Genomic DNA, 14,073 nt, shown 5'->3' on the forward strand with positions numbered 1-14,073 from the left:
TTGCTAGCCCATTCAGGTGCAAGGACCTTGTCAGCTTACACCTGGTCCCCAACAAGAAATGCCCAAGATTTTACGGCCTGTGTTTTCTTCTAAGATTTTTATGGTTTTGAGTCTAACATTTAAGTCTTTGATCCATTTTGAATTTATTCTTGTGTGCAGTTGTAAGAAGGTGGTCTAGTTTCATTTTCTTATGTGTATCTGTCCTAACACCATTTATTGAACAGACTATCTTTATTGCATTTTATGTTATTGTCTTCTTTGTTAAATATTAATTGGCCATAAAGGTGTAGGTTTATTTCTGGGCTCTCTGTTCTGTTCCATTGATCTATATGTCTATTCTTATGCCAGTACCTGGCTGTTTCAAGTACAGCAGCTTTGTAGTATAACTTGATATCAAGGAGTATGATTCCTCCAACTTTGTTATTATTTCTCAAGATTTCTTTGGCTATTTAGGGTCTTTTTTTGGTTCTATATAAATTTTTGTGACATCTGTTACTGTTCTGTGGACCATGCCATTGGTATCTTGATAGGAATTGCATTGAATCTATAGATTGCTTTTGGTAGTATGGACATTTTAATGATGTTAATTCTTCCTGTCCATGAACATGGTATATGCTTTCACTTATTTATATCTTCTTCAATTTCTTTCCTCAATGTCTTAGAATTTTTCAAGTACAGAACTTTTACATCTTGGTTAAATTTATTACAAGGTATTTTTTATGCAGTTGTGAATGGGATTGTTTTCTTAGTTCACCTTTCTGATAGTTCATTGTTGGTGTATAGACATGCAACTGATTCCTGGTTATTTTGTATCCTGGTATTTGACTAAATTCACTTATCAGTTCTAGTAGTTCCTTGGTGAAATCTCTAGGGTTCTCTATATACAGTATCATGTCATCTGCAAATAATGACAGTTTTACTTATTTCTTTTCAATTTGGATGCCTTTTATTTCTTCTTCCTGTCTGATTGCTGTGGGTAGGATTTCCAGTACTATGTTGAATAAGAGTGGTGCTGGCAGACATCCTATCTTGTTCCTCATCTTAAGGAAAACGCTTTTAGTTTTTGCCCATTGGGTATGATGTTGGTTGTGGGTTTGTCATATATGGCCTTAATTACATTGAGATATTGTTCCCTCTCTTCCCACTTTACTATGAGTATTTATGATAAATAATCCAAGGGAGGTTTCATTATTCTTAATTTATTACAAATGAGGTGCAAAGAGATTGAATAGCTTTCCCAAGATCACATTGCAAGAAGGTGAAAGTATTTATATTTGAATTTGCATCTCAAAGCCTGCCCTCATTCTAGCAGATCTCAGTTGTCAAGGGTAATGAATCCTCTAAAGTTTATGGGCATGGGAAGCAGGGATTGTGAAGATGCAGTGAAACTTAGAATCTGGTTGCTGTTTGTGTTGCCAATTAGGTAGTTGAACTACTTTAACAAAAGAGGAAAAAGGTAAGACAGAAAAGGATTCAAGGTTTAGCCCACAGTGAGCTGAGGTTTTGCGGGATTAGGGTGATGATAATGCCAGAGGCAAGTGAACAGGTGTAGGGCAGATTCTAGAACTGAAGTAGAAACCTGATTGCATAGCCAGTAAGTCAAGGCAGAAGCAAAGTCTTGGTACCAGCATGGCAATAATGAGAGGGATATTAAGAGTGGGAAGACATCTCATCTGCACTTTTGGGTTCTAGAATCCAATAGCTTGTGGATCTGAATCTGCATTTGTCAAGATTCATTTAAAGAAGGGTGGAGAAAAGTTTATCCTTCATGTTAATAATGTTAAGTTTGTGCAACTAAACAGAACTTGAAACTGGGGAGAAAGTAATGCAATCCTTCCGTACACCCCCAGCACAGTTGTTAGTTCTCAAGAATTAATGTATAAAGACAGTTGTAGGAAAGTTATTTTAGATGGTATTATTCTGTGTGTGCGTGTGTGTGGGAGTGCATACATATGTGCAGTTTTCTTCAATATGCACACCTGGACTTGTTTTCTATGGAACTTTGCTTTGCTAGTTACATTTCCCATCTTGACATCTGATTTGTCTGTCATTCACAGCTTTTGGAAAGGTGGCAGAGTTAAATAAGGACTTTTTCCAAGTATATATTTTAGCAGTAGTAGGATGTATGAATTGGGAAGTCTCATAAGATGTTACTACTAACTTATGAAATTTGGCAGGCATGCCTTGTTTTATACTCTAGAATATAATGTAACATAAATGCAGACTATAGTAAAACAAAATGACAGCTAAAGTGACACTTCCTGAACAGAATATTTTGAGACTTACATGTGATAGTTTTATGAATATTCTGAATATGAATATTCAATCATCGCCTGTAAATTCAGATTTCTTATTTTGACACATGATTGATTTTTTTCTCTAACATTAGTCTTCAAGAAATATTGAAGAATGAAAAAGGGTAACAAGATTAATAATGAAGATGTTTTGTCTGGCTTACTTTTATGACACAAATAATTTATCAGAGTCTTGAAGAAATCTGCCTTATAGTCTAAAGTTATGGTTTTGCTAGCAACTTAAAAAAAACTTTTATTATTTTTTTTTTCAAAATACACTTGGTATATAGTAAGTATACATTATACTATTAATGACAAATTCTTAGAAATCATGGGAATGAACAAATTTTAAATGCACAGTTGAGATTTAGGTCATGTTATTAACTATGAATTGTTATGAACTCCTGTGCTGTTTTTGTCATTTTTTTGTTAGAAGCTGGAATTGCAAACTCTATGAGTTTTCAAGGATAGTGTTTGGTTTGCTACTGCTTTCTCTTTATCACTTAAACATAGGGCTTGACCATCAGAAAATGCTCAATAAATAATTGTTGAATTATAGTTTTTTAAATGGAAAATCCAAATGGTGTAATAACAGGCTAAGGGACTGTCACAACCATGAAGCACTTTGTGAATTGAGCTATCACATTTTTCTTCTGATTTGCATCCTGCTGATTCAAAACAGTAAAACAGTAAGATTCTTTCTGACATGCAGAATGAGGCAAAGAACCAATCAAATCTTGAAATCAGTCAACCACCAGGTGGGCATTCCAGTGTGTGGAAAGCATTGTGCAAACACTGTTATAAAAGAGAATTGAGCCCTGGCCCTTATAGCAAAGTGGTTAGAGCATCGGCCCACACACCTAAAAATCGTGCCTTGGATTCCAGTCCAAGGCATTTATCTGGGTTGCAGGTCGTCCCGCCCCCATCCGGGCCCCTGAAGGTGGCAACCAATCAATGTGTCTCTCTCACATTGATGTTTCTCTTTCTGTCTCTCCCTCCCTCTCCCCCTCCTTTTCCCTCCCTTCCTCTCTCTTTAAAATGCAATGGAAAAAATATCCTCGGGTGAGGGGTGAGGATTAACAAAGCGAGAGAGAGAGAGAGAGAGAGAGAGAGAGAGAGAGAGAGAGTGAGTTATTGTGCCAGGCACCTTCCCTCTGAGAGTTTTAAAACTTGACTAATGTCAGTAACTAGATTGTTGGAATTCAAACCCAGTTTTTTCAGACTCAAAAGCTGTACCCTTTCTAATATACCATACTCCCTGTAGTAGAGTCAGTTCAGTCCCTTTCAGCAGAATGACAAGGTAATTCACCGATGGTGACAGTTCTTTCAAGTTCCTTAAAAAGATTTATTATCTCAAAATGTATCCCAAGTATGTCCCTATATTCTTTTTCTAAAAATTTTAAAACTCATTTTGGTTCATTCTAGTTAGTGTATGTTCCAAATTAACCTATATTCTTAGCCTATAAACCTAATTTCTAATCTAAAAAGAAATTACCATGTAGCTATAAAGAGAATCTTTATTAGTTTTTTTTTTTATTAAATGTAAAGCATAAAAGATACATTCCTTAGGAAATAATGATTGAGTTTGTTTCAATACCTGAATAGTATTTAGGGCTCTTCAGGCTTAATTTTTAAAGACAGAAGGAAATGTTACTATAGTTAGTGCTAACAGAACTAAAAGGGACCCTATGCTGAAATACCTAACGTCATCGCCACCAGCAACACTACCACCATTTAAACAACACTTTCAGACCTGAAGTGGTAAATCAATTGTGCAGTGTCAAAGTAATTTGTTACTAAAAATAGTCTAAGTAGTCATGTTTTCAAATGATTTGCTTTTTCAATTAAAATTATTTTTTTAATTAAATATGATGCAGGTTATACCAGTAATCATATCATTGTCACATATTTGTGTTTTTATGCCTTACTTGGTGAAAAAGAGGCTAAATTACTTATAGAAAGACTCAGAGGTACATCTTTCTATCAGAAAAAAAAGGAACAATATAATCCCTAAAAAATCATTTTGGGTTAATTATCAATTGCTGAAAGTATACACAACCAATTTCATCCAAATAAACATTTATATCTACACACACACACACACACACACACACACCAGAAGTCAGTAATCACTGAGAGATGGATCTGTGTCTGAAATACTTCATTTTTTTAGGAAAGCAGGAGAAAATCATGTGTTTTTTTTAATTTTGGAAAGAATGAGTTCAAGAAATGATATTACTAGAGTCCTAGATATTATTTTAGCCATGTCACACTTTTAAGGGCATAATAATTTAGCATGGATTATAGAATAATTTTGAAAGCAAATTAAAAATGAATGCGGACATTGGAGACTGGCAAATAATTATTTGCAATTTGACTTCTTCATTTTTATTGCGGACACCTTATGTTTTTTTTTTACAGGTGTATAATTGTAAAGATATTTTGCCAAATTCTTACCATTAAAAACTGCGTATCTGATACTATCCAGTGTGTATGTACTGTAACATAGTTGCCAGTAATATTTAAGAAAATCAGTTATGTTAAGTAATATGGTAACACAAACGGAAATCAAACTTTTTGTGAAATTATTTCATTATTAACGATTTTTATTTACTTATATTCTAGAACGCAAATCAATTTCACGGTGGCTATTGATTTTACAGCTTCAAATGGTGAGTATTATGACTACCCCCTAATAAAAATGATCAGCAACTAAGTGAAATATAAATATTTATTTTCATGATATTTTGATATTTTATTTCTATATTTTCATACTTCTGAAGTGTTTCATATAAAATTCAGATATTCAGATAAATTTTCCTTTTTCTTTTTAACATTATGAATTAGTTCAGGTATAGAGAGGGCTACAAGAAATATAACAAAAGTATGTAATAGTCCCATTCAAATTTATTAAATATCAAAATATGATCATTTTTGTTTTGCATATTTTTAAAAAGATAATTCCAGATTTAGTTAAGCCCATTATGTACCCCACTCCATTTCTTTTATCCTTCCCCATTCTCCATACATAATTATAATCCTGAAATTTGTTTAATTATGGTCCTCATTTTTATAGTATTTCTATGAGTATTAATTTATATGAATGTAATTCAAGTACTTGTACCTTAGTTGACATGGTTTATTTTTACTTGAATATTTAAGAACTATTCATGTTAACACATTTATATTTAATTCAGAAGAGGTGTCATCTAAGAGTCCATGTGCAGATATTTATAATTTGCATATCAAATATTTTAAAAAAGAAAAGTAGTGGACTTTTAATTTTATTTTGAGGTAACTTTATTTTAAATAGGACAGTTATCTGATATCAATTATGTATCATTAGAACATGAATCTCATTATTTAACTTTTACCAGAAGTTGTCATCAGTTTATATTTATCTAGGTTTTTTTTCCAAATTATTTATTGTGCTTATTATGGTCCTCACTTTATATTTCCTTTACCTCACATTTCTTTCACAGTGACTCACATTTCACAAAATAATAGAATTTTTAGGTTAGAAAGCACCTTGGAAATCACTTATTTCAATTGTCCTCTTATACAATGGGGGAAAATGATCCAGAATATCTTTTTAGTAATAAATACATCTTGGCTTATTAATTCTTGAGTTAGAAATATAAACTAGGAAACCAAACTATAATTCAGGAACCTTAGACTACATATTAAATTTATTCTCCAGCATTATGACTTCAAGTTAATGATTTTTACTCATGTGTTTTATTCAATAAAATGTGGAACATAGAAGTAAAACCTAAAGCCCCACTGGTTTAAAATACTAGCTTTTATTCACTGATGAACATTAGCAAGAGGAGCAAGAATCTATTCAATAGAAAGACACAAACTTTTGAAACTGTCTTAAAAAGTAGATAATCTGAACCGACCTTTAATAAAAAATTGAATTTTGTAATAAAATGTTAACACTACCCACAAAGTTTTTCTAGACCTAGGTCCAGATAGCTTCACTATCCTACCAAATACTTAAAGGAGAATTAATAAAAATTCTTCACAAATTCTTCCAAAAAATAGAAGAGGAGGGAACACTTCCCAACTCATTCTATGTGGTCAGTATTAGCTTGATACCCAAACCAGACAAAGATATCACAAGAAAAGAAAAACTAAAGATCAATATATTTTATGGAAAATGGATATAAAAATTCTCAATAAAATGTTAGCAAATTGAGTTCAGCAATACATAGAGAGAATTATATACTCTGACCAACTAAGATTTTTCACAGGAATGTACTACATTGTCTTAATATTAAAAAATCAAATAAGGTAAGTAGAAAATTATTTAAAAACCATAGAGTCATCTCAATTGATGCAGAAAAAGCATTTGACAAAGTCCAACATACTTTCATGATAAAAACACTTAACAAACTAGGAATAGAAATTGCCTTAATAAAGAAGGGACTAAATGAAAAACTCATAGCTAACATTATACTTAATAGTGAAAAGCTGGATGCTTTCCCCCTAAGATAAGGAAGAAGACAGAATGTCTACTATTACCACTTCTATTCAACATTGTACTGGAAGTTGTATCCAGAGCAACTAGGCAAGAAAAGGATATAAAATATATCCAGATTAGAAATAAAGAAGTTAGACTATTTTTATTTGCAGATGACATAATCTTGTATATAGAAAATCCTAATTAACCTCTTAAAAATCTGTTAGAACCTATAAATGAATTCAGTAAGATTGAAGGATAAAATATCAATATATAAAATAATTTTTTTCCCTACACATTTCCAATGAACAATCAGAAAATGAAATTATGAAAATTATATTTACAATAGTATCAAAAGGAATCCAATACTTAGGAGTAAATTTAACAAAGTGAGTATAAAACTTATCTTCTAAAAACTATTCAGAAAAAAATTGTTGAAAGATTAAAGGTCTAAATAAGTGTAAAAAACACGCCATTTATTGGTTGGAAAAGTCGATACTGTTAAGTTGGTAATATTTCCCAACTTGATCTCCAGATTCAATTTAATCTCTATCAAAATTTGAGGAAATGTGAAACTGACCCAATGGAAAGCAGACTTGAGGGGAAAAAAAAGATTCACAATTCTCAGTTAGCCATAATCTACAAATAAGTTATCAAGTATGGGTGAGCATGTAGAGAAATTGGAATCCTCGTACTCTGTGGGTGGTACTGTAAAATGGTGCAGCCACTTTGGGAAATACTTTGACAGTTTCTCAAGTTATTATAGTTACCATGTGACCCAGCACTTTCACTCGTGGATATAAACACAAGAGAGATGAAATCATGCCTCCATACAAAATCTTGTACATGAATATTTTTAGCAACATAGCCAAAATGTGAAAACAACCCAAATGTCCACGAGCTCACAAATTGGTAGAAAGATGTGGTATGTAGATATGAATGCTATTCAGCAATAACAGGTATGAAATATGAAGTGAAACATGCTACAACATAGATGAACCTTGCAATGACTATGGAGTGACAGAAGCTAGTCACAAAAGACCATATCATATGTAACTCAACTTATATGAAATGTCCAGAATTACCAAATTAATAGAGACAGAAAGTAGATTAGTTATTGTTTAGGGCTCAGATGGATGGACTGACAAGGAAATGATAGTGAATAGCTACAGAATTTCTTCTTCTATTTTAATTTTTTTAAAAAAAACATAAGCGAAAATTTATTTAGAAAGTCACAAAGTTAGAAATGAGCCTTAGAAGAAATAAGTCTGCTGGGCTGTGTGGGATCAGGAAATAAGTCCTGAGGTGAGAAAATGTTCTAAAATTGATTGTAGTGATATATATATATTTATATATATATCTACACTAATAAAAGACAAACATGCAAATTGACCATATCTTCGCTATGCCTTAAGCCACACCCACCAGCCAGTCAGAGCGACTATATGCAAATTAACCCAACCAAGATGGCTGTTGGCAGCCACGGAGCTGGAGCGAGCAGGAGGCTTGGTTGCCCCAATGATGGAAGAAGCCAAGCTTCCCGCTTGCCGCGGCGGGCTCTGAGCTCCACTCAAAGCAACAAAGTTTCAATTATAGAAGGTAAATAAACCCCAGATACCTGCTTTCAGCTGGCCATGGCCACGGAGCTGGAGCAAGCAGGAGGCTTTCCTCCTTCCCACCCTGGCTGGCTCTGAGCTCCTCTCAAGGCTACAATGTTTCAATTATAGAAGGTAAATAAATCCCAGAATAAAAAAAGAAAAAAGGAAAAAAGGAGAGGCTGGGGGACTTGGCCAGCCTGAAAACGGCCCTCAGCCCCTCACCCAGACTGGCCAGGAACCCCAGTGGGGACCCCCTCCCATCCTAAAGGGGGTGTGGCCAGCCTGAAAACAGCCATCAGCCCCTCACCCAGGCTGGCCAAACCTCCATGGGGTGAGTGTCCCCACTGGGTGGGGTGGGGGCTTGACCAGCCTGCAAACAGCCATCAGCCCCTCACCCAGGCTGGCCGGGCACCCCAGTGGGGACCCCCCACCCTGAAGGGGGTGTGACCAGCTGCAAACACCCATCAGCCCCTCACCCAGGCTGGCCAGGCATCCCAGTGGGACCCCCATCCTGATCCGGGACACCCTTCAGGGCAAACCAGCCAGCCCCCACCCATGCACCAGGCCTCTATTCTATATAATAAAAGGGTAATATGCAAACTGACCCTAATGACTGGGAATGACTGGTCACTATGACACACACTGACCACCAGGGGGCAGACACTCAATGCAGGAGCTGCCCCCTGGTGGTCAGTGCACTCCCACAGGGGGAGCTCTGCTCAGCCACAAGCCAGGCTGATGGCTGCCAGTACAGCAGTGGTGGTGGGAGCCTCTCCCGCCTCCTCAGCAGCGCTAAGGATGTCTGACTGAAGCTTAGGCCTGCTCCCGCTGGCAAGTGGACATCCCCCGAGGGCTGCTGGGCTGCCAGAGGGATGTCTGACTGCCAGCTTGGGCCCGATCCCCCAGGGAGCAGGCCTAAGCCAGCAGGTGGACATCCTCTGAGGGGTCCCAGATTGCAAGAGGGCATAGGCTGGGCTGAGGGACCCCTCCAAGTGCACAAATTTTTGTGCATCGAGCCTCTAGTATATATATATATGTGTGTGTGTGTGTATATATATATATATATGTATATATATGTAATCTGTGAATATAATTAAAATTATTAAATTGTATAGTTTAAAAGGGTGAATTTTAAGTTATATGAATTATATCTCGACAAAGCTTTTTTAAAAGAGCTTTTTAAAAAATAATCATATCCAAGTAGGATTATATTTTACAAAAGCATGGTGTATCTCTAAAGCAAAATTAGATGTCAATTTGATAATATTCAGGGTTTAAAATATTACAAGACCCCTAAGTAAGAGTTACAGCTAAGGGTAAGAACTATGGAACCCGATTGCCTAGATTCATATTCTAGTTTTATCAAGTATTGTTGTGTAATTTAGGGCAAGTTATTTAATCTGAAAATTATGTAATCTAAAACATAGGTATAATAAAAATACCCATACATCATTGAAAAGGAATAAGTGAGATATGAAGTAAGGAGTTCAATACATGTTAGATTCCATGCTATTATAATTACTATTATTATTAATTGAGCTCCAATGTTATCAACCTACTACAAATTCATTCTTCATAGACATTGTTGCAGATACAGAGGTGGTACAAACATGGCCTCAGATTCAGGAATTGACACTCAGTTTGGCAAATTGCTGTATTTTGTGGTGCAGAACACAAGAGCCATAAGAGTAAGAGAGGACAGTACGTGCCGGTAGAAACAAGGAAGACATAAGCTGGAGGAGAAGAAAGCAAATTTTAGGACAGGTTGGTAACTTGAGAGGTCATGATTGGAAGGAAGATACCTTTATCGGTCCAGTGAAAAGACTGGTCTGGAAGAAGTTGCTGGAAAGAGTTAAGCAACATTTTGAATGGATAGGAGCAAGCCCAATTGTGCATGAGGCTACGAGCTGGGTATATTAGTGGTATTTTTATTTTAGGTTGTGGTTTTCTAAGTGAAATTGAATTAGTTGCCATATTGCAACCATTGGGTAACAACTCTTATACTTGAGAGTGTGGCTAAATAACCACTTAGTCAAGGAATGGTATTGCTTATCTGTGGCTCCAGTGGGCTTTTGACTAAGTGGCAAAATTCCTACTTTAGAAGAAATTTGTCAAAGAAGAATTGTACCAGACAAATTAAACATCCTAGGAAGACTCTATTCAGAACTATTACAATAGGGATCAAAGCTATTACAGTAGAAGAAAGGTATTGACTTAACTCCTCCAAAACAAAAGAAGGGAAGGAATTTAAGTGCTGTGGTGAACTAGTAGGCAAGTACTGGGGGACATTATAGAGGAGGTGGTTTGTGTGATTTTGTCATCTCTATTTGCTAATTAATATTTCTTAAAGTTAGGCTCCTACTGTCCCACAGAGACTATAGGTGACAGGGATGGTATCTTTTCTTTTTTCAAATTTAAATTCTTTGTTGTTTAAAGTATTAAATATGTCTCCTTTTCTCCCTATTGACCTCTCCCTGGCTGCTCCCACCTGCCCCCCCCCCCCCCCCCCCCCAGCATTTGCCCTCACCCCCTTACTGTCTGTGTCCATTGGTTATGCTTATATGCATGCATACAAGTCCTTTGGCTGATCTCTTACCCACCCCCCCCCCCCCCACTGCCTTCCCTCTGAGGTTTGATGGTCTGTTTGAGCTTCTATGTCTCTAGATCTGTTTTTGTTCATCAGTTTATGTTGTTCATTATATTCCACAACTGAGTGAGATCATGTGATATTTCTTTCTTTCTCATGATGACATTTTAAAGAGCTGGCTCCCAGGTCCTTGAGAAAGATATTCCTGGGTTGTAGGAGATTCAGACCTCAGAAGGTGGAGTTTTACAATTGCAAGTTATATAAAGTAAGTGCTCTGAGTAAAGGGAGCTCGGGCCTATAGTCAGGAGAAACCTGTCTAAAGTTTAGTCAAACTGAGGGGAATATTAAGGCCATCTTGGTCAGCAGACACTTTTTTTAGAAATTATGTCATGTGGAACTAGCCCTTGAATGCTTGTAACCCTTTGGAAATAGAAACGCATTTACACAGTGAATTATTTTTAGACCAGAAATGCTCTTGATATAATTATATGAATTATAAACCAAGGGAAGATCTCTCCTTGATTTTGTGTCTCTCTGGATCTCAAGTGCTTATTATTATTATTTTTCCTTAGCAGAAAAGAACTGTGCCTCGAGGCTTTCCTTCCTCAGGCACTGTCTTAAAGTCGAATTGAGTTTTATGTGTTATTAAGAGTTCCATTTAACTTTTCCATTTTCACTTAGGAAACTTAATGGACTTTCAGGCTTCCTGGTGCTGGTAATTAGGGCAATTCAATGTGAATCTCAATGTGTTCAAGTGGCAGCACATATATTACTTGCTCTCACATTCATCTCTCTTCACAGGCAGCATCCCACATAGTATAAGATATTGAAAATTCAGAACCTTGTGGATGACCCAACATTAATAACAGAAGCATTTAAACCTTACATTTCCAGGGTGCTTTATTGTTTTTAATCACGTCCACACACATAATCTCATCTTGTCCTCCCAGTAAACACTGTGGTAGGATTTATCACAAGCATTTAAAAAATATTGTCCTGCAAATGGCAATACTCAACCCTGGGCCTTCTGCCTCCTACTTTGTCTAGTTAGAAAGTCTCCATCATTTTTCAGATAAAGATATTGAAATTAGCTTGAATTTAAAAACCACTCTGCTCTCCTTTTTTAAAAATGATAAATTGGAATACTTCTGAAATATTCAGTTTATTTTTGTGATACAACTTTAGGAAAACCTCATAATTATTCAAGCTCATTAATTCAGTTGGGTCTTCTAATTATAGGCATAAGAATTCAAGCTAAAGGCACATATTTTTCTTAAAAAACTAAATATTATGATAAAATAAAATTAACAAAAGTACTTTTATACTACTCTGGAACTGAATTTTAATAATAGCCTTTGACATTGACAATGAAGAATAATTTCTGAAAAAATCTACATTTACTTTGGCATATCTTTGGGAAATTGTCTACATATGTGATTGAATTTAATAAATATTTCTGTTTTAATATCCATTCTCCCCCCGCCCCCCCACCAAAAAGCAACAACTATATTTGACATACCATGGGTATAGGCAGAAAAAACACAATTTTTAAATATTTCATTCTGAAATAGATATCAAGAATAATGCTGTCCAAAATATTGTCTCTTTAGCCTGATCACTCATGTTTGAAATTTTTTTTTTTGTCATCAGGCAACCCTGCCCAGCCCACTTCTCTCCACTACATGAATCCTTACCAACTGAATGCCTATGGGATGGCACTGAAAGCAGTGGGAGAAATCGTTCAAGATTATGACAGTGATAAAATGTTCCCAGCTCTAGGTTTTGGTGCAAAACTGCCTCCAGATGGAAGGATATCTCATGAGTTTGCTTTGGTAAGAATATGTCACAAGGATTGGATATTTTGAAAAAAAATAACGTTGAATTTTTAAATACCGGTTCACTGTTTCTTCTTTAGTCAGTCATGTAGCAGGCTTTTGTGACAGTAGACTATGCTTAATTTGCTCAGTGATTGATGCAAACAAAGACAGTTAAAGAGATTAGCAATAAGTCTCTACCTAAAGTGCATCTGATTTATAAATAGGGGGTCTCTTATGGTTTTCTATCGCTGCATAACAAACCCCCCTAGACGCTTTAGGTGTAAGCCAACACCATTCTGTTCTGTTCATGACTTGTAACGTTTGGGGCCTCCCCTAGGATGGCTTGATTGTCTCGAAACGGCTGGAATTGTTCAGACGGAACCATATTCTTGATTCTGGCTGTCAGTGGATTCCTCTGTTCTTCATGTCCTGTCTCCTGGGGCTAGCATGCTCCCTAAGATGGCTTCTTTGCTCATGTCTGATGACTGAGCTGGGATGGCTGAGATAGCTGGGTTGCTTGGACATCTTCCCCTCTTTCTACATACAACCTCTCCACGTGGTCATCATGGGATCCTCAGTATGGTGGTCTCCTGCTAGTCAGATTTCTTACATGACAGCCGGTTTCCCCAGAGTGAATATTCTAAAAGGCGGGGGCAGAGACTACAGGGCTCTTTATACCACAGCCTTGGAAGTCCTGGGAAGCTCCTTGAGCCACATTCTCTTGCTCAAACAAGTCAGTAAGGCCAGCCCAGTTTCAAGGTAGGAGAAGTAACTTTTACCCCTCAGCGGGAGGCAGATCAAAGAATGTGTGACTAGATTTAACCTACCTAAAATGCATCTGACTTATAAATCTTCTAAATAGCTTCTTTTAAAATGGCATTTCAAATTTAAAGAACTAGTCATGGCTGGAATTAATTTTGTCAAATATGAAGCAGCACTTATGGCTATAATTAATTGAGATTTAAGTATACTGGAGTAGATATGAGTGGAATAAAAACATTTCTCTAGTTAATGTTTAATTTACATAGATGTATTTTCATTTGTGTGACTGCAGGTAAGCAATGTGTTGCAATCTGCCTTCAAAATAGACTCCCCATAGAAAATGCTGATAGGCCCAGCCGGCCTTACTCTTACATGCACTTTCTGATAAATAATGGGGAAATCAATATATGATGGTGAGCTATTATTTTGGAAAAAATTTAGATTTTCCTAATAGAGGTACCTCCCTAGCCTACACTACATGTTATAACAGGTAGATAATCTCTCCAGTCACCCATATTGTTGTAGGTCTTTGTTTGTTGTTTTTATTCTT

General features: G+C 36.0%; 1 protein-coding gene across 3 annotated transcripts in view; it reads left to right on the top strand.

Annotated features, from left to right (window-relative positions):
• CPNE8 (copine 8) overlaps positions 1-14,073 on the top strand; it is a 199,647-nt gene that overhangs the window by 149,541 nt on the left and 36,033 nt on the right. For all 3 annotated transcript variants that reach the window (XM_070410448.1, XM_070410447.1, XM_070410449.1), the window contains 2 exons: positions 4,920-4,966; positions 12,595-12,776. In XM_070410448.1, the coding sequence (XP_070266549.1) occupies positions 4,920-4,966; positions 12,595-12,776 (229 nt within the window). The remainder of the gene's footprint in view (positions 1-4,919; positions 4,967-12,594; positions 12,777-14,073) is intronic.

Source organism: Myotis yumanensis, unplaced genomic scaffold (genome assembly GCF_028538775.1).
Source record: "Myotis yumanensis isolate MYYU_CA2020_CCGP unplaced genomic scaffold, mMyoYum1.0.hap1 SCAF_3, whole genome shotgun sequence".
Taxonomy (NCBI): domain Eukaryota; kingdom Metazoa; phylum Chordata; class Mammalia; order Chiroptera; family Vespertilionidae; genus Myotis; species Myotis yumanensis.